The sequence below is a fragment of the Pagrus pagrus genome (genome assembly GCF_965226575.1).
Source record: "Pagrus pagrus genome assembly, chromosome: 8".
In the NCBI taxonomy this organism is placed as follows: domain Eukaryota; kingdom Metazoa; phylum Chordata; class Actinopteri; order Spariformes; family Sparidae; genus Pagrus; species Pagrus pagrus.
The window spans coordinates 23,637,831-23,661,235 of record NC_140192.1 but is presented as its reverse complement, the minus strand read 5'-3'; the positions used below and the strand labels follow the sequence as shown (position 1 = coordinate 23,661,235).

Sequence of the window (23,405 nt, the reverse complement as noted above, 5' to 3'; positions counted from 1 at the left end):
GGCCACGATAACCGTGTAGTTCTGATATCATGACAGCCCTAGTGTGAACATATTTATTTCCGATGGCACATAGAGGTGCAATAGGAATGTTGTGAGTGATCAGGAACAGATTAGAATCAATATTCACTGCAAATCACTGGTTAGAAAAACGCATATGAGAAGTCCTTCAAATACTGACATGATGACAAATGTTGCTGCCTGACAACTTAGTAAACTTCATCTGCTGAGGAAGACCAGCTGGTGCAATCGAAAACTCCAGCTACTAGTGGACATTGTGGTGACATTATTTTAGCCAATATCAAGTGTGTTAAATATATTTTGATTGAAAAAGAGTAACATTTATCATTTACATCATCTTCAAAGCACTGCCTTCTTAAATACTTAATTTTTAGGGTTTGATAAAGTTGCTACAAGTTCTATAACTGTGCAATCAACTATGAAGTTACAATGTTTGTTTTACACTTTGATCCAGGGTGACATGAAGCCAAACGCAAACACACACACACGCACAGCAGGTCTTGTTTGACAATCTACATACAGTATATTGAGGCTGATTTAGATTGAAATATCTGCTGAGCCTCGAGAAGCAAATACGGAAACTGAATAAGAGAGGTTCATCCCAAATCCCCCAACCCCTCTGAGCTACTTTGACAAAGATACTGAAGTTCCAGGAGGCGAGAGAGATGCTCCAAAGCGGAAAAAAAGTGCAGCATATAAGAAAGTGAGCTTACATATGTGGGGGAAAAAAAGCCTGTAAGAGAAAGAGCGGGAGGGAGGGAGGGAGAGAATGGGGTGAGATGGGATGGGATGAGAGGGCGAGAGGGGAGGATGCTGTGCCGATGGTTCATCAAAAATTAATGCCGACCGCATCGGTATAGAGATCACGTAGTGGAAAAACAACACATGCCAACAGCCTTGAGTCTCTTGCCTCTCCCACTCCACCACTCCTTTACCCTCCACCCCTCCTTCATACCGGCACAGGGCCTTTCTGATCAGGTGGAGGGGGGAGATATGAGCTCTGACACCTTCGAGAGTTCACATAGAGTGCCATGCCTCTAATTGCAGGAAGTTCCACCAGTGCAGCCGCTGTATATCTGCAGCGCTCCCCTAATTGCTGCATTTAATATCTCTAAAATGGAGATCTGAGGCACACTCTGCCGCGTACTAATATGTGGTATTGTTTTGCGTGAGAAAGCCATTATTCCTGTGTGCCACTTACTTATGTATTACTTTTTTTAAAAAGGTGAATAAGACATGAGGAAAAAGAAAACAAAGAGCGCAGTGTCGCGTTTCAAAGCAAATAGAACGAGGGGAGGAGGAGGCGTAATACAGAGGTGGTAATGTGGCCCAAACTCGGCCCCAAACATACACGACAGGCTGAATAATGCAGCCAAGTCGCTCTTACAGCTGACTAGATGGAAGCATGGTCCGATGCAAATCAATCACTCTTTCCATACATTATGTGCTCTTCATTAAACTGAAAGTGATGACAGAGCTATCATGTTCCTCTTTACTGATGACCTAGTGCAGTGCATCAGTCCATTAAAAGTCCGCTCCTTGCAAATGTGCAGCTATACTTCCAAGCAGCTGTGTGTGTGTGTGTGTGTGTGTGTGTGTGTGTGTGTGTGTGTGTGTGTGTGTGTGCGCGCGCCTGTGTGTGTGTGCCGTACCTGCTGCGTTGACTCTGTTCAACCCTCTGGGGATGTTCTCTTTCTCCGGGCTTGTTCCATTCACCAAAGAGCTCTGAGCACTGTAAGGAGACAAAGGACATGGTCAAAGGGGTTATGAGAAAATATATGTGTGTGTGTGCGAAACCTAATTCAATAAGAGAGCCCATGATTCACATTTACAAGTCCAAAGTTTCAATGAGTGACCACATCAGCATGACAGCGAGGAGACCTGGTGGTATAGAAAGTGGAACGGGCATCTCTGTGCTGTGAAAAGTGCCATTAGCAAATGAATCCCTCGTGGCGCCATATCATTTCATATGAAATCTGACAATATCTGTCAAACCCCTACTGTGTTGGCCACACACACACTTCACACACCCAATCCTCCATTCCCGTCTCCAAAGCACTTTTCCTCCCACTTAACGCCTCAAACGCACAGACGGAGAATTCGATGTGAGCAAGCACATTAGGAGGAATAACTAGTAAAAGAAAGTGAAGCCTCTTCAAAGTAGTGGCGTGCTAATAGCTGTGGGCTGTCACTAGTCCTGTGAGTGGGTATGGGAGATCTGCCTGCATGAAGCCTGACAGGTGTCTGGAGTGTATACGTCTGTGCACGTGCGTGTGCGCCGCATTGAAGCGGAGTGCCATCCGTATTACAGGGAAGAGGCTTGTTCCCTGGTAATTGGCTTGTTCAGAAGCCAGGAAGAAGCTCCCAGCAGTGAGGAGGAAACACACGTCCTGTCACGTTGCTTGTTATTAGCAGGGACAAGGCTGAGAAGAGATGAGACGAGCTCTGTGTGTATGTGTATGTGTGTGTGTGTGCATAAGAGAGTCCATAAGAGTGTCTGGGACAAGGGCGGACCACTTCTCATCTCGAACCACTTCACCCAAGTGTCCCCTGTCCATATAGGTTGGCAGCAGTGGAGGTTGACAGTACTTGGCTTGTATACGCCCTGGTCTCTCCTTCCCCCCTGGTGTTCTTTAGGAGGCCAGCATGCTGTCAGTGGCCCAGATATCAATTCTGGGCCTAGGGCAGCATGTGCCCTTGGAGGCCGACTCTCAAGAAACTTGTTTGCAATAATGCAATAAAGTGATGGGGAAGTGCATGTCGAATGCCACAACGAGAAAAAGCTATGCATTACATTATCTACTTCATTTAATTCTTCCAAAAATGAAAACTCATCCTCTTTCAACCGTCTCCACTGTAGGGTTGCTACAAGTGATTTTCATTATCGATAATCTGCCGGATATTTTTCACAATGAATCGTTTGGTCTATAAGATTTCCCAGAGCCCAAAGTGAAAGATTTAAACTGCTTTTGTTGTCCAACCATCATTCCAAAACACAAAGATTGTTCTTTTTCTGATCATAAATGACAAAGGCAAGCAGCAAATCCTTCAATTTAAGAACCTGGAACAAGTAAACGTTAATCTAAATGATTAATGATTATAAAAAAAGTTGGCGTACAAATTTTCTTTCAATCAAAATAATCGATTGTTAAAAAAATCCTGTTACACTATATACAGGTCTGTTCAGGAGAGACGGAGCCAAAGTAATGACATAGTCAAATGGCTTGAAAAGATAAGCAATGCACAGAGCTTGATTAAACCAGCAGGAGGAAACCTTCATTTAATTACAGCTTCCCTTCTGCTAACAGCGCTCACTGCCATGCAGCCAGCCGGCAAGTCAAACGGCCATCTAAACAGTCGGTCAATCAGCCGGCCTGTCAGCCTGGTATGGCTTGGACGTGTGCCCTGATGCCAGCCTGTCTGTTGGTGCAGAAGAAGCACACTCGCCATCTCTCATATATACAGCACCTTCAAGTCACAGTAAAACAACCTAATGCGTTCTAACAGCCAGAAATGAAAGATAAAAAGGGTCACGTGGCTCCTTTTAGCCTTTATGACCTGCTCCGGCTCTTCTGATGAATACGATACCAAACATCTTGCCAGGAATTTGTCTCAGTCTTGTATTCTACTGACAGTTTGAAAAGAAAGCAAAAACAGAACTGAAACATCGACATGAAAAACACAGTGAAGCCATCGACAAATTTGTGCTATTTAAAGCAGAGTACAAGCACAACAAATATAGCTGATTTCTTACATAAAAATATTTAAATTTTACAGTCAAAGCAGTATCCAAAAACAGAGAATTGTCTTGAAAATGCTTGGAGATTGAGGACCGTGTCAGACGAAACACTTCAACATAAAATGCGTTAATTGATTAAGAGTGTCGACATCGCTCAGAATACGTATAACATCACGGATCCGACCATGAAACACGAGGAAACACGATTTCCTTTTGGTTTCTGTCCTCGATTTATCACATGCTTTGTCATCTTGATGTCATTCTTTCTTTCAGGGTCAAATGATTTTACATGCCCTTTGGCATTTCTTTATCTCATCCGCACAGATTGCATTCCTTGTTTTGTTTTTTTCCTGTTCTTCGCGTGTCTATGTCAAAATAAGCTAAACCCTTTAAACTGCGGGGAGAGCAGAAAGTAGAAAGAGACCAGTGATGGGTAGAGGGGATCTGGTCAGGGCATGAACCAGTAGCCTTCACATGAACCTGCTCCCTGGTGGCTCCTGCTTTCTCCAGGCCAACTACCTGCTGGTGGAGTAGCAGATGTCTGATACGGAGTATGGAGAGTGTGTGTGTGTGATTGAATTCAAAGAGGGATTTAGTATGCGAGGGCAGATCAAGAGAGGTGGAGAAGGTGGGGGTGAAGACTGAGAGCTGGTGGTCGTGAGGGAAGACACAAAAGCCTGATGGGATATCCTAGTCTGTCTATCTGTCGGCTTCCTGTCCAAATCAGACTCAGCGCTGTGTGTGTGTGTGTGTGTGTGTGAGGAGGGGTCTAACCTCCCATTGCACCCCTCCTGTCAGCCAGCACACACTGATAGGATCAGACCTGGGCATGACCCATCACATGCCAACTCCTCACGCTCCGTCTGACCTCCATTTGCCTCTCTCCAGCTTTCCCTCAGTCCCTCCATTCATGCATCTCTGCTCCTCACCCCCACCCACCAACACACACACCCACCCACCCACCCACACTCATCCTCTCTCCAGGTGTTCCTTTGTTCTTCACATTTCTCATCGGGCCTGTACACTTTCACCCGTTTTGCCTCATGCTGCCTTTATCTTTAAATCTATGGGTGGCGAACTGACAATGGCGGCGGAGTAGACAGCCGGTTGAATAGTTCTGACGGATACAGCTAATTTGAGAAGATAACAGACCGTGGAAGATTTTATTACACAGCTTCTGTGAAATCTGACCGGTAGCATGTATGCTGCCACACACACCCTAGAATCCAACATTTTGGAAAGCAACAAGCCACGATGACAGAGAAAGCAGTGACCATAGACGGTATAAAAGAAGTGGCCACTTGATCTAAAAAGGGAAGCCAATGTGCCTTACACATGCATTCTTTCTAATGACCAGCAGTCGGCGACTCCACTGGTTTCAAAAAGAAGTCTGATTGTATGTAAGCTTATGAGAAAATAACCCTACTTCTCACTTTATTTATGACCTCAGCACACTGTTTCCTAATGAGTTTATGGTCTCAATCGATAGTTTCGAGTCTTCTTCAAAACAGCATGATACTCAGTTAGTAAATTATGGTACCATTTAAAGTAGAACAGAAGATAAACCATAGAATGCTTTAGGGCATGGCTACTTTGCGATCGACAAGATGCTACCATGGTGACCTTGTGGCGATCGCCCAAAATTACATTGCTTATAAAGATACAGCTGTGAGCGACCGAGCGACACACAAACACAAGAGGATCTGCCTGCACTAGTGATTTGAAATTTTGAAACTCACAGCAGGATGTAAATACTGGTGTGTATCTATCGTGAGTCTCGTTGATCTTGTCCCGTGCTGCTTCCGTAGTGCAAACGCTGTGGGGGAGACTCGCGTGCACGCGGAGTGTGCCTCCAGGCAGATATAGCATAGTGACTGTTTAGGCTAGAAAAAAGTATTAAATGACGTTGTTTTGAGTAAAGTCTGGATGTCGCCACTTCAGGACACTTGGATTGCAGCGGACGAGCAGTATGGAGGAATATTACAAAGTTTTTGTGTAGTTTTATGGACCTTTTCGTCTTGGAAGCCATTTACGCTTGTAATATGAATTATTGCTGCCAGAGGGTACCCCCGCGGGTCTCCAGCTGCACTTTGAGGAATAAGAAACTACACCGGACTTCTCATCAGCATGTGGGTGAGTCGATAATGACTGAATTTCGTTCTAGAGTGAACTATTCCTTTAACATAATGGTAGCTATTCAGTCAAAGCCTAATAAGGAGGTAACATCAAAGTCACTTTTGCTTCGGGCTCTTGTGAATATGTACCTGAGAGACCAACAGTCGTATCGACAAACAGTGGTGTAACTGACCTGCAGGCGGTCCCCTGGCTGGTGCATCCAGTTTTGAGGTGGGCCCTGACGGGACCCTGAGCCAAACTTCCTAGAGCAGGCAGGTACGACAGCACCTGTCAGAAGTCACACACAGACACACACAAGGTTATACGGTGCCTTTACGCACAAAGCTTGCGTGTCTTTTGGGGACTAAGGAGGCACAAAAACTCCAAGTGTGTGTGAGACAGCCAGATGTTCAACTGCTATGTGATATAATGGGTCGACCACATCAGGCACCTTTGTCTCTGTGGCAGAGAACTGTGATATAATCCGAACCAATTTTCACATTGCCAAGTTACCTTATGCTTAACATCTGTGTGTGTGTTTGTGATGTTTTATCAGCATTTTCAGATCTTGCAATCTCTTATTTTGCCAAAACTCACATTCAAAGTCAGAGGATTATTTCAGCTAAAACTAAACTAAACTAAGCAGCACATGGCTGTTTGGTTTCATACAAGTCAGAGTTGCATGACTCAAATTACAACAAAGACTTTCATGATAACAAGACTGGTGAAAGCAATGAGGTTTCCTGTGGGTAAGTAATGGGGCATTGAGTGAAGAACAATAAATAAACACACACTCACCATTTTCTTGAGCGAGAGGGGTTCATCCACAACTGTGTATCCATTTCTGCAGCAAAGATTCCTGAATATGGCATCAGCCATCACCAGCTTCATTCTGGTAGAGTGAATTCTGACAACCAGCTCTGCCAGAACCACCGGAGACAAATCTACAGACAAAACAGAGGCAAAATATTGCAGATATCAAACTGAAATGATAAAACGATTGACTGATTGAAAGCAAGGTATCTTGGTCAGAAGACAAAGAGTAAGTATACAATTCGGAAAAGTATAATGCTACTTATCTAAATGCTATGATTGCATTAATAGTAAATAATGTTTTTCATTGCACATTCCATTTTCTGGTGCAGAATTTCTAGTACCAGCTGGAAACATTTGGACTTCTATAGCATTAGTTTTTTTGTGTGTGGAAAACACACACACAGTCAAAATGAAACTCAAAAATAGGCACAGCTATGAACCTAAGGCCAACATTCACACATAACAAAAACTGCGATATTCTTGCTTTTTTAAATCCTTACCCTGGCTAATAACAGCAAAGTGCTCTGCGAGGTCTTTCAGGCCCTTTTCCACCAGGTTCTGGTTCAGCTTGAAGTGCTGCTGGCACCAGAACTCCACCAACACGGACAGGAGGTCCAGCAGGGTGTCCGCCAAATGCAGCTTCTGCTTCTCACCCCCCTCGGCGTAGTCCTTCAGTGACAAACAACATCACAGTATGGACTTAGCAAGCTCTGAGAGAAGGTGTAACTAATTTTTTTTTTCTGCTCAGATTACAAATGTGACCCAACTTGCCGTTTTGTTGGGTGATGTAACACACCATAAGTCCCACAGTATTTACCTCAATGGCAGCCTGTACCAAGAGCTGGGTTAGTTGTTTCACAGCTCGGGACAACAACGTCGAGCGCTCCCACACAGTCCAGAAGGTTCCGTACAGCAAAGATCCTGAAGCTGAACCGTGACAGACTCCTGTTCCCTCAGGCAGCAGAAAATCCCTGAGCCAGAGAGAGGCAGAGGAAGACAGGGGTTACTAAAGGAAGAATAGACCATCTAATGGTGCAAATTCAATCCTTTATTGTTAGAAAGGAATGGCATGAATTTAACAAATTAAAATGAAATCAGATTCAATATTATGTACAGATGAGTAAGTATGTTACTTGAGGCTTTTCAAATGCAGAAAAATGCACATGTTGTGAATTCAAATTAATGTGTGCCAACACCTGCAGCACACACCAGCTAAAATAAAGCAATCTGTTAAGAATTTCTGGAACAGATTAACTCATATCTATTGGGAAAATCCCTCCAAACGTCTGTCAATGCAAGAACAATCACAGGCTTTGTTGACGAACAGAACGTTTAAAACAAACAAAAAGAGTCCGCCCTATCTCCTACACTGTATATACAGTACTTAGGTTGTTACCAGGTGGTGAGAGAGTGGAGTTCCCCCTGGAAGAGCTTGAGGACAAATGCCAGGAGGTCAGTATGAAATTGTACCAGCGTTGGCAGAGCAGGTCCAGGGAGCGGGTGACAAGTGCCCTCACTGGACAGGCAGTAACTAAAGGAAAACATGCACAGAGAGAAAGAGTAAATATTTTAATACATAAAGTGGTTACTTTTATTGAAAAATAAAAAAAGATTTTAAGTGTTTGTTTCCTTATATTATAGATATATAGATATGTATATTATCTATACCTGATGGATGTCTCTAGAAAAGGCCACAGGCCCGCCTTACACCGAGGACACTGCAGCACTTGGGTATAATATCTTTTCAGTGTGCTGGGAGCCAGCCAGGGAGGGTTGGTAATGAGCAGGTTGTACATGACGTGTTGCAAATTTCTCAGGAAGACGGACGTGGCATTTCCCTGTTAGATAATGATAAGAAAGAAAATAGGAAGAAAATAAGAAAAATAGTGAAGTTTGAATGGTTTGGATTAGAAATTTGGCTGTGCATTAAAGATTGACAATCCACCATTCGAAAAAAGGGTAATGAAACATGTTACAGTTCCATGCAGGCCCCGAGGCTAATGCAGCAGCAGGTGGGTGCTTTTACAATCCGGTAATTCTGGTCCTACCTGCTGTGCGTATTCTAGGATTGAGACCAGGTACGGCACTGGTGGAAGCAGGCCAGGGAACAGAGCACTTCTGATTGAGTCCAAGGCTTCAATGAAGAGCCCGCACTCTATCATACTACCAACATTGCTGAAGTCTGTTTCTGTTGCCTGGAGGAATAAAAGAACAATGATGAAATGAAAGAGGTATACGAAAAAAGGAGAAGAAAACACTGCACTCAAAGAGACGGACGGGCCGAAAGAGGAGAAAAAAGCAAGGGCAGAAGGGTAATGGAAATAGGAAGTGAATGGGCATCACAGGTTCCTGGGGGTCATTTCTGACTGTCTGTTATTGCCAAATAGCATTTGGATTCAGAGAGTAGAGAATGGAAATACATGAGCACTTATAATAGCAATCTGATGGAGAATCACTTGGGTAAGGTATGGACAGGACAGTGGAGAGTATTGTTAATAGGCCTGCCAATCACAACTCTCAGATCAGCTGACAGTGGTGGTTAAATTGGTGACCTGAGTATGAAGCGCCCTTGCTCTAGATGTCACTTTCCATTGAAATGTATGACATAAAGGAAATTGAATGACCTGATCTTCTTGATGAAACACGTAGTTATTTTAGAGATAAAAAGAACTTATCAAGGGTGTGTGTTGGTGTGTGTGTGTATGCATATCTACCTGGGACTGCGGACGGTGCGGGTCATGGTAACCCAGAAATTCAAGGAAGCGCAGTCTCGGTCGGCCCTACAGCAAAAGACCCCATTAACAATGTCAAATACATACAACACAACCAAAATAGGTCATTCAAGCGCACAGAATGCAGACCGTCTAAAAGAAACTACGCTTCAGTGCTTCTCTGCAACAAACCACAAACACACTCACACACACACACACACACCTCTTGTTTGATGACATATTCCCTGAGCTCTGCCTCCAGCTTAGAGAAGTCAACATCAATAAAACTGGCCTTCTTCGTCTCAGCTGGATGATCATCAGTCATGTTGAACTTCATATCGGCACAATTGCTCTGCCAAGAAACAAATTATTTAGACCTTTAAACATTTTTTCAGGCTAGATAGTCCTCCATCTGAAAAAGCTTTAATATACATTGTTAAAGCAACAGTAAGTAACCAATCAGATGCAAAATAAAAGCCTTGGAAGACTTCAGGACTGACTGCACATTTTAAGAGCACCAGGTTTAATATTAAAAAATTAGATGTGAAGAACATGATGAAGCCTGATACTCAGTGGTGGAATGTAACCAAGTGCATTTACTCAAGTGCTGTACCTCAGTATAAATTCAAAGTACTTGTATTTACATTCAATGCAACTTACTCAACTACATCTCAGAGGCAAATATTGAAGTTTTTACTCTTACTCTAGTATTTGTCTCACAGCTTAAGGTACTTCTTCCTGTCAATGAAAACCATGTTTCTACAACTTTGGTGATTTTGAATGAGATTTTTTTTTCACAAACTATAGGATTAAATGTTCCTTTATGGTTCAATTGTTTAACAAATAAACTGCTAAATAAACTGCTAAGTATCATAAATATTTTACCTAACTAAAGGATGTGACTACTTCTTCCACCGTTGCTGATAATTAATCAATGAATATCATTTAAATAAATTAGTCTGACTTACCCCAAAGAGGTGCTGGACAATGTGGCTTACAGAATAGCAAGGAGCATCGTGGGATTTTGAGTCATCTGTGATGGGTTTAGCCATGACATGCGTGACAGAGGCATGAGATGGAGGAGGGCAGCGGTATACTTTGGCCCTGCCTGCTTTTAGGAGCCTGGGAAAGATTAAGGTGCGATTCTTTTAGAATCATGCAACATTTTGTACGCACAGGGATGGATTGTTGTGAGTAGTGATAAAGGATTTTTGTATGACCACTCACCGTTTGAACATGGCCCTGCGGGTGGGCTCGTGGACCATGAGGAGAACCCCCCAGCCCTGGAAGGCCCCTTTTATCCTCCCACTGGCCACCTTCTCCCTCCACTGCCTGACAGGGTAAAAGGCAGATGTGGCACATGTGGAAATGGAAATTTCATAGGGTCCTTCTGCAAGCCAGGAACCATTCTTAACACTGTCCAACACATAGTCTGGAGTCACAACCCACTTTCCTGGTCAAATGAAAGAGAGAACAATGGTGTTGTGTCAGTCTTGGGACTGTGAAGTGAAGTGTTGGAAGGGAGATTAGATATAAATTATTTTCTGAAATTCATCATCATCAGTATATTAATAATGGTGACTGACCTGCAGCACAGGCTGCCAAAAACTTCTCGCTGGACAAAACCTGAGGGATTATGAGATGGGTGCTGCTGTGCTGATAGACCTGGATAATAGATGATAACAGCATCAGTGTATGTAACAAATAATAACAGATGGCATAAAACAAGACCATGTATTATAAACAAATTATTAAAATGGTTCAAATCAAAATCAAATCATTCAACTAATGCTCATGGAAAATAATTGTGTTCCTCCGTTATTTGTAATGAGAGGCAAAACTCTTCAGACTGTGCAAAATAAACACTTAGATGTTATTACAGTTTGCTTGAAATCATTCATTTGAATAACAGAATTGTATATAAAATAACACAATTAATCCTGTGAGATTAAAACTGCAATTCATGACTTTATCTACTAGTGATTGAAACATTTATCGCAGATTGGGATAAAAAGAAACACGTAGGACAAGTCGATCGTGGTGAATTTCCATTTTCAGGATAATTGTGAATATCCTCACGCGTGATTTAAAAAACTGTCAAGCTCGCTGACAAACAGTCCAACCAATGTCCTGATTTATTCTGAATTGCAACACAGGGAAGGCGACATCTTTAAAGTCATTCCAATATCAAAAAAGTTTGTCACCAATCGCACTCCCGTCTTTTGTGGCCACCATCCAGGTCTTTTCAGCTACCAGTTTGTTTGTGTCCTCTCTGTGATGCAATATAAATATTTCTTTCTTAACAATTACTTTTATTACCTGGTGGAATGTCGTGAATCAAGTTTATTTCGCCCGGGGTAATGGTGATGTGGAATTTCAATATTGTCCCATGCCTCAACAACAGTAGACTCTGTTTTGTAGGGAGGAATGCTCACACTGTTTTGTGCTGTTTTGTAGGGAGGAATGTCCTTCAACTGGTATGGTAGACTATCTTTCCAAATGTTTATTATGTAATCATACATTAGAAAAAAATGATACCAGGTTCATCAGGGAGTACATCAACTACAGTATCAAGCACAGTAGTCTCTTACACTGTGAACACCTCTATCTGACAGGAGCTAACAGAAACAGGAACTGCTGACAGCCAGAGGCAATGTTTTCTTTGTGTTTTTCATAAAGACAAACAACAAGGACCACAATATTTTCATAGCCCCATTGTCTTATTTACTTCCTTGTGAAACCTTGGCAATACATTGCAATGCTTTCACAGGAAGCAGCTGCCATTGACAGGTCACAGGAAGTTTATTTGACGTGTCATTGATTGAATAATCTTTCGATGCAGACCTATCTATCATAATGGTTAATAGCCTTGGTTGAGGTGCATCTTGAGGGATCTCTACTCACTGAGCCACCTATGTATTTTCCACCCAGCTGCTGGATTCCCTGAACCAAGACTCTCTTCTTCTCACAGTTCTTGATCCCGGAGATCTGGAAAACATGGGTGCAGCTCGCCATCCTGACGAGGAAAATGAAGAATGAAGTCAAATGTCAATTCTACGTACAGTACACACATTAGACCCACTGGGGAAAATAGTCTTGATTGACCACAATACTGGGATTACTTGTTTGTGGGTTGAGCGTTTGTATTGCCTGTATCACACAGCAGGTTGCTTGGGGGAATAATAAAAACCCACTACTTGCACTTGTACAGTCTCAGAGTTGACTAGATCACCAAAAGCCTGCGTTTCGTTCAACATGTCCTTCACAAGTATTTATATTTCATGCACTTGTCTTAAAAACAGCTGGTACCTGTCTCATACCACCGATGATGACTCTGTTTTCCCAGTTACGTACAGGCGCGCCAAAACTCGTAACTCTGACCCTGACACCGACATCTAATAACGTGAGCAGTGACTTTCACAATGTTCAGCGCCTCTCCTCTAACAGTATGCTACCACACCTCGCGAACACACATACATGTCGACTTTTCTAATTAGCGTGAGTAAACGGATGATAGTTGTAGATCCTCTCGTGAGTTCACCGCCCAACTGCCATGTGTTGACAACATCACGGCGTAGCTAACTATTCTGCGGAGGGGAGGTCATTCATTTAGTATTATTTCATTTACATATTAGCAACGTTTAAACGACTTTTTCTTCAAACGAAGACGTTAAAGTTTGTTAAAAATGTGTGTGTCACGTCAAAAATTCTCTACTATTAGAAAACCTCACGTATATATTCGTCACCGTTAGTTTCTTCACCCCTTGGTTTTCTTCGTCAGTTGCACTCTCCCAAGAAGCGGAAGTTTTCATAGAGCTACTTCCGGGTTGTTGTCACGGACGCTTTCTGTCCCCGGAAATAACCCAAATAACTGGATATCCCACAGCACTGATTGATTAACGGGATCATTTGATCGATCGATAACAATGATATCATTCGAACAGTGAGGCTGCTCATGAAACCGCGCGGCTATTGACAAAACTACTCAGCGCAATTTTCAGTAACGTTCAGTGACAACGACAGATAAGCTTCCCATCACAGTCACATCAATATATTATACGTTGAACTGTTTTCACCGTTTTATTACAGTTATAAGAGGCTTTCGTAGACAAATGTCAGCAATAAGTGACGGCAAATGATGCTGGTCATGTTTTCCCGACCTGTAATGGACTAACATTGAATCGAGAGAAAGAGAGAATATAAAGGAGCTGGTAAAAGGTAAGCTGTATGTTTATGTGCCACAATGTGTTGTAAAAGATGGAGGTGTCAATATCGGCACAAGTGCTGTAGTGATGCTTTGCTACAGTACTTGCTGACCGCATGCTGTGAACTAGCAGGTCAACACAGCTCTGCTGTCACTGTCCAAGGTACTCCACACCCCCTCCACCACCACCATTTGTTGCTTATATATGTTTATAGCTTACATCAGAGTATACTGGGAAAGATTATAAAAACAATCAATCAGTAATTAGTGATATAATCAAGCACCAATACATAAGTGTTAAGTCATAAAAAATACCAATATTCACAGCCTGTCAAATTGGTTATTGGGCTCTTCTCTCCATTACTTGCATTTTATGTCAACTGAATATGTATTGATGTTAGTCTACTGGTTGGACAAAACATTTCTTTACAGAATGTTATTATTATTATTATTATTATTACTATTTGACACTGAAACATCTGATTGAGCAGTTCTTGCTGTGTCTCACTAAGTGATGTCACATGGCCAAACATCTGCACACTCTCAGTGATGTTTTTGCTTACACCTATCACATAGGGCTGGGACAAAATATAGACATGACAATATATGTCGTATCGCTTTTTCTTGCAGTTCAATTATTGATACACTGGCAGAAAATACTGATATTTTTATTAAAACTTGCAGGTGCTCTAAACAGATTCCCCGGACAATTTGATTAACAGAGTTCCTACTTCATAGCTCCTTTGGCTGCAAACTTTGTAAACTAACTTTACACAGATGTCAGATATTTTAGTAAAAAGGTATCCTTGTATCCTTTTAGACATTTTACTCGACTCTTCCTTTTGCCACATTATGGTTGTTTTACATTGGAGTGATAGCACACGTGGACTTTTATACATTGTTTAATCTCAGTACTGTCAAATTCTGTGAAACTGACACCAGAATGCAGCGAATAATTCACAGATTTTTTTGTATTATTCAGTAAGATAGACGTATTGTTAAATGACTGCCTTGCAATGTATCAATCACTGCAGAATCACTGTATCGTGAATTGTGTTGTGTCACGAGTTACTCTGTGATTTCCACTTTGAATCAACATATACGTAGTTGTGGTCAAGACCAGAAAATATTATAAAAGACAGTGATAAGATGTAAGATGTTAACTTTTAAGCTTAATATATGATTATTTGATCATTTATTATCTGGCTCACAAACATGATCAACTAATCATTCATTGATTAATCAGTGAAGTCATAAATGATGAAAAAATACCAAACATTTTCTGGCTCCAGCTTCTCAAATGGGATGATTTTTGGCTGTCTTCTGTTGTATAATTGTAAACTGAATACCTTTAGGTTCAAGACCATTGCTTGGTCAAAAAACAAGAGGTTAAACAAGTTCACTCAAGGGTCTGCTAAGTTCAGATGAGTATTTTTCACTATTATCTGACATTTCACACGCTAACAGACTGATCATCTATTATGGAGCGATTAATAATGCAAAACTTTTTCGTTGCAGCCTTATTGACAACTTACGATGGGTTAATTTATTTACTTTGTTCTTGACAGATTTTCCGTTGCCTGTGCTGTTATCAAATGCAACCATGCAACCTTTGTTTTTTACGGGGCTGTTGTAGTTCTCCTACAGTAAATGCATCCTTAAGATAGGAGTATTTAAGTTCACTGAAATCATGACAGTTTTGATGCAATAAGCTACACAATGTGATCTGTGCCTGTATGACAATATTGTCTGGTTTTTCAACATTTGTAATTGACTCATTGCTCAGGCTACTTTAATACTGTTGAACGATGATGATTATTCTGCTCAACAGCAATGACAAGTAATATCAGGATTAAGTCATGTATTATTCATTCCCTCAGTGTAGGCTAATCACATAGGCATTTGTTATGATGATGCCAAGTTGTTGCGGCGCAATTTCTGAACAGTCTTACACAACATATTTTAAGAACACATTATATCCACATATTTCCCTGTGGTAAAGAAAAGAATTGACCAATATATTTTAACAAGATTAGTGCCTCCTAAATTGAGCAGAAACGTCACAACATCAAACCTGATGAGACTAGAGCCCATCACTAAGCAGACAGGACTTATTGTAAAGAAGAAAATCAGTCAAAGGCAGCACAGTGAAGCAGGACCACATGGTTGCACGGTGAAGCCATGCTCCCCCTGGGCATGCATGAGATAGTTCTCAGCAGCGTTGTGATCTGAGAATATGCACCTATTTAATTTATTATGTTCCCTTTACAGCAGACTGTTAGGTACACCCTTTAAAATAATGTTGACTTTAACTTGACATGCTCTAAGTGGCTTTAAAGCGGCGGCCTGGGGGACGCGCTGCTAAATATTTCAGGACAAACTCATTACTGTAAATGGGCCTGTGTGTTAGCCTAGCTGGGGTAGACAGGCAGCAGCAAGAGAGATAGGACAGTGATGTGTGTTTGTGTGTGTGTGTGTGTCTGTGTGTGTGAGAGAGAGAGAGAGAGACAGAGAGAGAGAGAGAGAGGGAGATTGTGTTCCTTCCCCTGTTTTAATAGCTGTGGAGTCGATGTCTCAGGCAGGCAGCGTCTCAGCGCCTGGCCCACTTGTCCCTGCTGCAACACAGTGAAACACACAGGGGCTCCTCCAACATCTGCTTTGTAAAGAGCTAATGACAAGACAATGGAGACCAGATGATTTAAAGTCTAGTACTAATGAGGCCCCGTGTGCTGCTTGGAGAATCCTGACACACTCACACTTACATGTACACACTCATGCTTAAGATAACAGATGATATGTTGGCAGACCAGGAGGTAGACACCCAGCAGACAAACAGTGTACACATTCAGACCTTCTGTCCATCTGTTTGTCCCTCTTTCATACACATAAAGAGAAGTATGGCGTTGAAGACATTATATATAAACAGACACCATTCAAAATCACATGCTCGCACACTGTCTGGCTCATATAATTACAATGTTCAGTTCCTAATCCATGGATTTAAAATCTTCTCCTCTTTCAGCGTATAGACCTCTTCTCAGACAGTGGCGCAGAGGGAGCGTGATGATGAGGGGAAACAGTAAGGGAGAAGAAGAGAGGGAGAAATAATAAAGGACAAGCTTAACTGGTGAGGCTGTCAGCGGAGGAAAATAATATTTGTCCAGCTGGACAGGCCTCCCTTTGTGCAGGCTAAATGAATGTTGAGCTTCCTGTCTGCCCTGTCAGGGAGAGTGGCATAGACTGTATGCAGCAGCGAAGAAGCGGAGCGCAGTGCGGGGAGCTGTTTGGAGTTTGACAGGGATTATTAAAATCAGAGCAGATGACGAGGAAAGGGGCGAGAGGGGGAGTGTGAGAAAGCCAAATTGACACAGACACTCTCCATTACCTTCCACTTGACTCGCGTTGATGACAATGTTGATATGAGACCCAGCAACGCAGCACCGGCGTGGGATTGGCTGTTAGCATGAGCGTTAAGCACCACGGGGTTGGGGGGGTGGCCCTCTGTTCTGCCACAGACGTGAGGAGATGAGTTGTTTATTTAAAGCCTTGACTGAAGAGCATCTCACCTCATTGTTTATTTATTTGGTCTCTTTTTTTTCCTTTTTTTTTTTTTTGCAGTGTTAACTCACTGTAGTGTCAGTAGGTGGAAGTGGTTAGAGGCTGAGGCAATGCATTTTGATCAGGGGAGGTCCTCCTTCTCCAAATGACTTTCTGAGGAAAGAGGAGGGGAACTGGAAGAAACAGTTTTTGTTGATGATAAGCTTCCCGTTTTTCAGGTGTTTCAGGTGCAATTGATTTGTGGCTCCTAATAAGACTCCTGTTTGAGGAAAATTCAAATTATTATAGACACATGACTGTGAGTGTGTGTGTGTGTGTGTATACTGAGTGTGCATGTGTGTTCAGTGTCTTGACAGACAGCTGTGATAATACAACACTCCAGATCTCTGTTATTTGGTGTCATTGTAAATTGTTGATTTAATCCTGACACCAGTGCTGTCTTTCTCATTATTTAGTGTTATGAACTGGTACTGTACGTGTCACGCGTAGTGTTTCTGATGTTACACACTAAGGCCCCCCTCTCTCTTTCTCTGTCTGGTTCCTTCTTCATGCAGGGCGGTATGGAGTGGCCGGGGGATCTTCCTGATGACCATGCCTTTGTGGAGCTGATGGTTCCCGGGCTTTCCAGTGAGATGGACTTTGATCAGTTCCTCAAAGACACAGAGGAGAAACTTAATCTCAATGCCAACAGGTCAGTCAGAGTAAGAGCTATAGTAGTTGTATCCGTCCTTCAAATATTTTGACTCCAGGCTGTTCTGCTTTCTGGCAAATCAGACTTTTGCCAGTTCGTGGCTATTTTACACGAACACGGACAAGTTGCAGTCAGTGTGTGGTAAAGAGGCACTAAGATAAGACTTTATGCGCGTTTTTATACAGTGTCAGTTTATGTCAAATTCTGTGAGACTGACATCAAGATGCATTTAATCAATATGTAATTCCTGTACTTTGCCTTTTTTTAGCGGCATTTTGTATTCTTCAGTTAGACACATATCGTGATGTATTGTTAGATGTTTGTCCTGCAATCCACCTTATTCCTAGTCCCCACGATACCTTCATTTCTGGCTAACACTTCTAACGAAGACAACCCAATTGTATCAAATTTTGTGATTCCCACTCTGTGTCGGGGTAGCAAAAGCATCAACTTAATTTGCCCTTTTCTTTGAATTTTAAACATCCCCCGATCACTTTTACCTGTGTTTCCATCATTTTTAGAATTCCAACTTCATGATGAAGCCAGATTGAAATTAAATACAGTCCCAGCTGACAAAAATAAGAAGACACAGACGTGACAGTAAAGTTTTTAAAGCAGTCTGTTTTTGAGGGATTATTTCTTGACGAGGTTTTCCATTTCTTTCTGTGGATCTCGGGTGAATGACAGAGAGCAGAGCGCAGCATAATGCACAGTTTAGTGCGAGAGCACAACACTGGAACAATGAAATGAATGTTAAACAGTAACTTTGACAAAACCTAATTAAAGCTTGGTGTTTACTTTGATGGATTATATTGCTTCTCATAAAATTTTCAATTCTGCTGAAGTTGTTGTTCATACTGTACAAAGATTAAGGAGGAAAAAAGGCTTATTCTTAAGGTGGGAAAACAAGCTCTGATTTTTGTTTATGCTGACTGCGTGCAGACACTCGCAGGATCATTTTAAAGAGAGGAGCAACCTGTATGACTGACAGGCTTAAAAAAAACACTAGTAATATTGTTTACACTGGCAGCAGTGTTCCAGAGGTAGAAATATGAAATCATGATTAAAAGCTGAAAGACTAAATCCATATTTTTGTTTTTCTGTTTTACTTTCTCTCTCTCTCTCTCTCTCTGTCTCTCGCTCTCTCTCTTTGCTAATGTATCTTTCTCCTGATCAATCCACAAAGTTCAATGTGGATCTCCTGAATGAAGACATCCAATCAACAATTCTGAAACTGCATATATACTTCAAGCGCAAAATGACATCTTTTCAACTTTACCCCCTCCCAGTGGTTCCCTGTGGTCTTACTGTAGGCGCTGCTGTTACAAAGACCACATTAGTAACACGGCCACCGCCAGCAGCCTGGTTACTGTCTGAACCACGACCAAAAACCCCTGTCTCAGTGATATGAAAAGGCAGAACAAAACACCCGGTTGCATTAATAAGTAGGCAGCTTTTGTTACTTAATAATCTAGCAGATAAAATGCCGGTTTTCAAAACAAGTCCTGGTAGTAAGGATGGAACAGCGGGGGAACATACTTTGACACCAGCGCTCATCAATTAACGTCTGCTCACGCTTGGTTTCTATCACTCTTACCTGGGGATAGTGACCAGGAAAACAAAACCTCTTCTGGTACTGGTCGCAAAACGGCAGGCTCGGTTCCTCTGTGCCGTAATGCAACCTATAGGGATTTATAGGGAACCAGTCTGTACACATATGGTGTCATTTTTCTACAGCCATTACACTGTGCAATCAGTATTTACTTCAGAATGATTAGTAGAAGCAAAAAGGTTTTCTACTGCTAGTTTAACTGAGTGAAATCCCTGGTTGAACTATCCAAAATCAGGTTTTTCTGCTGGAAAAAACACATTCATGGCTCTTTGCACAGATGTCTAACAGAGCATTAATTTGATATGCAGCACAAAGACAGGTAAAGTATCACTGTGGCAGTAGCGTGGAGGAATGAAAGGAAAGACCATTACTGTAGCTGTGTGTTCTTGTGTCTAAAGACTGTTAGTTAAATACAAAGTGGGATTACGGCTGACTATGACACTAAAGCAGAAGTCAGTTTCCACAGCCTGCTTGTACAATTCAGGCACATTTGCAGGATAGGAAAAAAATGTGAGCTGACAATGATGGTCCTTTCACTGTGCAGTCAGAAATGCACAAAAAAACTCTCCACGCTGCGGTGTCATAGAGGGTTTATAGCCAATACACTGAAACATACAAGCCTTGGTTTAGAACATATGGTAGCGCACAGGGAGAAATCTGACCAGGTGCAGGTGTCTCTCCGTGTGTCCATTGAATTTGATCTATTTAACACTGTTGAGGGCTTTCACTGACATCACATTGTTCGTGGTTGCACTCTTCTCATGGTTGAGCTGATTTGAGATAATTGAATTGAGATTCATAAAGAGGCCTTTATCAAACTTTAAGACTAATCTTACAATGATCCCCAACATCTAGAGTCATTTGATAACGTAAACTGTGAGCAGAATCTTTCTCTGTGGTTCAGATTCATTAATTACTAGATCAATCTTCTCATCATGTGTTATGGAAGAAAGTGCAGTGCAGCAACATTTATTTTTTCCTGTGCAGTGTCACTGAGTACTGAAATATAGACGTCTGTCAATGATGGTAGACAGGGATAGTGGGAGAGCACAAATAGATTGATAAGAGAGAGACATAAGGGGGAGAGAAGAAAAAGAGTAATCTATATTTCAGGTCTTTTATCGTTTTTGGCGTTGTGAGGCTGAGGGCAGATGATGAAGGACAGGCTAAATGTAGCAAGTGAACAAAGCCTCACTCTGGCACCATTAGTGTCTGGGACTCATCCCTTCGTCACTCTCTCTCCCTGTGTCTCCCTCCCCTTCTCTCTCTTTCTTTCCTTCCTCCTTCTAAATGGGAACATAATAATTGAAGATTCCACATCTTGAAACGAAAACCCTTGGGTAGGTAATTCAAGGCTTATTACCGAAGGCCGGGCCATTTTTCTGCTTTCTAAGCATTAAAGGGTTATTTTGTGTTCCTGCAGATGGGAGAGGGATAACCATTATGAGAACAAAGCGTCCAGATAATGGAGAATGGGGCTAAAAATAAGGCAATCCTCCTCTCGCCGTGGGGGACCACTGGTCAGTGTCTGTCAGGCTGCAGCCAACTTCCTCCCAGACTACTTCAGGACAGCCCTTTTACTGCCGGGACACATCTCGGCAAACAACATTTTGCAAGGCTTCTCTTTATCTTCGACCAGGGTGGGCTGCAGACATGCATGTACCCACACACACATGCGCCGCTCACTCACCTGCTGCCTAATTGACTTATCAGTGTCTGGGACAAATTACGGAAGTGGAGGAGAGGAAAAGGAAACCGAGAGATGGAGGAGACAGAGCTGCCCACACCCGTGAAGGACTTCAACCTGTTTATGGGTCAGAGTGACTGGCCTGCTCCCAGTTCTCAGATGTCAGAGATTTGCCTAAGAGCTGCTCCCTAATTGCAGGAGATTAAGATAGGCTGACAACAGAGCTGGCTCCCCCAAATTGAAATGCTGCAATCCATCAGTTTTCATCAGTTGGGACAGTGGTGCGGCACAGAGTTGGGCGGGGAGTGGAGCCGGGCAGTGGTGGGCCACCAGGAAAAGACCTCTAATGAAGTGTCAGCGCGGGCCTGGAGAGTGCAGACAGGCCTCTGGTTTCACACTGGCAAGGCAAATGGCTCTCACTAGTCGCCTGCCAATCTTGATCAGGATACAATATCAATACTTTTAAATTTGATTCTGTGTGAGTGCTCCTGATAATCAGGATTTTGCGTTCGTGTACAAGCAGCCAGCGTTGAAAGCCTGCCACAGTAAAGTATCGTGCAAGGTTCCTTTTCAGTGAACAGAAATACTGATCTGTAGTCCTGGCAGTATGTAGTTGATTTTGTGTTTAGCTGTGCGTGACACGTGTGTTAAGTTAGTATATCAGCTGTATCGGTTCTCTGGTATCATTGGCTGGGCCGGAGGTGCTGGGGGGCTGAGGGCTGAGGGCACTAAGTGGGCGACAGGCTGGGCCAGGACGGGATCTGTTTTCAGCCGGTTCATTCAAACCCATTCACTCCTTTCCCCCTCGCAGAATGGGGCCCTTTGATGGAGGAGATATTTGGTTCTCAGGCGGCTGGTTTGGCACTGACTGGAGCTGGGGCTTATTTGAAAGGGATCTTCCTGCCCCCGTTGCCTCCAACCCCCCACCTCCTGTAGGCGAGCCGAGCGGAGGGGAGTGGAGCGCGACAGACAGACAGCCCCACAGCAGCCCACCCACACTAAATTAATTCTGACAAGGAACTTAAGATAACGTCAAAGCGCTGACTAATCGCGGGATTGGGTTTCTGTAAGTCAGGGAGCTGTGAAATGTGCCATCATATCTAATAAAAGACCTCCGGTTGTTCCCTTTCTCTCTCAGCGGTGGTGAAGGTTGGGGGGGGGGGGCACGGTTGTGGTGTCGACTGTCAAACTAGACCGCTCTGAAAAACAATTAGATTTCACTTCAGCAGTCAGAGTGCAAGTGTGTGTGTATGTGTATGCTTGTGTGTCAGTTAGGGTAAGATGATTGACATGTTTGTCAAGAGGCCTAAAGAATCCTTTCCTCACAGTTTCCTCTTCCTCGTTTCTCATTCTCCAGGTCTTTTGTTGAGTTCAGCTCCGGCGTTTTTGCCATTACCGGTTTGTCCATTGTCGTCCTTACTCAGAAAGCTGAATGGTTTTATTTTCTGTGACTCCTCTGTTTTCTACCCATTTTTACCTTCCTCTTCTCTCATTCTCTTTCTGTCTCTTTCCGCCGCGTCTGAGCTGCTGGCAGTGGAAGTCATCAGATTCGGAGCTAATCCTGCCAAGTTGATTAGGCTGCAGGTAGCTTTTACACCGGCGGGCAAAAGGTCGCCACATTGTAGAGAGCTGGATGGACTTCTTGACACAGACCATCCACATTGACTTTATAACTTACAGCACAAGGCCCTAAGGAGGGGTAATTGAAAGGCGAGAGTAAAGAAAAGAAAATTAGGAAAGTAAGAGTTTTGAGGGGAGAGAAAAGTAAGAGGGGAAAAGAGAGAGAAACTGTGCAGGCAAGGCTTGGAAATGTATCTGAGGAGGCAAGTGCTGTAGCTGTAGCCATTACAGTACATTGCTTTGTTGAGGGAAGGCAAGAGTTAGATGATGAGGAGTGGAACTAGAGAAAGAGTTTGTAGCCTTAAAGTCATTCTCCTACCTGTCCTTGTGTGTGGCTTCATATGGGTTTCAAGTTGGCAATCTCTTTCTGTCGTGTCCACATCAGGCAAAACTGAGCCTCGGAGACTGCTCACCACACAGAGTCCAAGGCTAACAAGGTGGATAAATCAAAACTCAATTCTGTTATCAGAGTAACAAGCAAAAATCCACAGTTCAAATCAGAGTTATGTTACGCTTTGTTTTGTGTCCGTTATTACAGGTAGACCACTCGTGCTTTAAGGCTGAAACAACACGGCTCACACAGGAGCTAAGCTAATTATCTCTTTTTTTATATATGCATGGAGCAGTATCGAGA

At 42.7% G+C, this 23,405-nt stretch overlaps 2 protein-coding genes across 6 annotated transcripts in view; one reads left to right on the top strand and one right to left on the bottom strand.

Moving 5' to 3' along the window:
- slf1 (SMC5-SMC6 complex localization factor 1) overlaps positions 1–12,976 on the bottom strand; it is a 35,820-nt gene extending 22,844 nt beyond the window's left edge. Inside the window, exons 1-15 of one of the 2 annotated variants that reach the window (XM_084360093.1) lie at positions 12,709–12,976; positions 12,304–12,415; positions 10,986–11,064; positions 10,627–10,852; positions 10,368–10,521; positions 9,623–9,751; positions 9,403–9,468; positions 8,737–8,883; positions 8,357–8,526; positions 8,085–8,219; positions 7,506–7,659; positions 7,189–7,357; positions 6,671–6,816; positions 6,066–6,160; positions 1,671–1,750 (exon numbers count right to left, since the gene is read on the bottom strand). In XM_084360093.1, coding sequence (XP_084216219.1) covers positions 1,671–1,750; positions 6,066–6,160; positions 6,671–6,816; positions 7,189–7,357; positions 7,506–7,659; positions 8,085–8,219; positions 8,357–8,526; positions 8,737–8,883; positions 9,403–9,468; positions 9,623–9,751; positions 10,368–10,521; positions 10,627–10,852; positions 10,986–11,064; positions 12,304–12,414 — 1,861 coding nt within the window. In that variant the 5' untranslated portion in view covers position 12,415; positions 12,709–12,976. The remainder of the gene's footprint in view (positions 1–1,670; positions 1,751–6,065; positions 6,161–6,670; positions 6,817–7,188; positions 7,358–7,505; positions 7,660–8,084; positions 8,220–8,356; positions 8,527–8,736; positions 8,884–9,402; positions 9,469–9,622; positions 9,752–10,367; positions 10,522–10,626; positions 10,853–10,985; positions 11,065–12,303; positions 12,416–12,708) is intronic. The other variant, XM_084360092.1, reaches the window with a different exon arrangement.
- Positions 12,977–13,227: 251 nt separating this feature from the next.
- The window catches only part of kiaa0825 (KIAA0825 ortholog), a 128,359-nt gene continuing 118,181 nt past the window's right edge, over positions 13,228–23,405 (top strand). For 3 of the 4 annotated variants that reach the window (XM_084359046.1, XM_084359049.1, XM_084359048.1), the window contains exons 1-2: positions 13,228–13,617; positions 17,716–17,852. In XM_084359046.1, the coding sequence (XP_084215172.1) occupies positions 17,722–17,852 (131 nt within the window). In that variant the 5' untranslated portion in view covers positions 13,228–13,617; positions 17,716–17,721. Of the gene's footprint in view, positions 13,618–16,625; positions 16,731–17,715; positions 17,853–23,405 lie in introns of all 4 variants that reach the window. The other variant, XM_084359047.1, reaches the window with a different exon arrangement.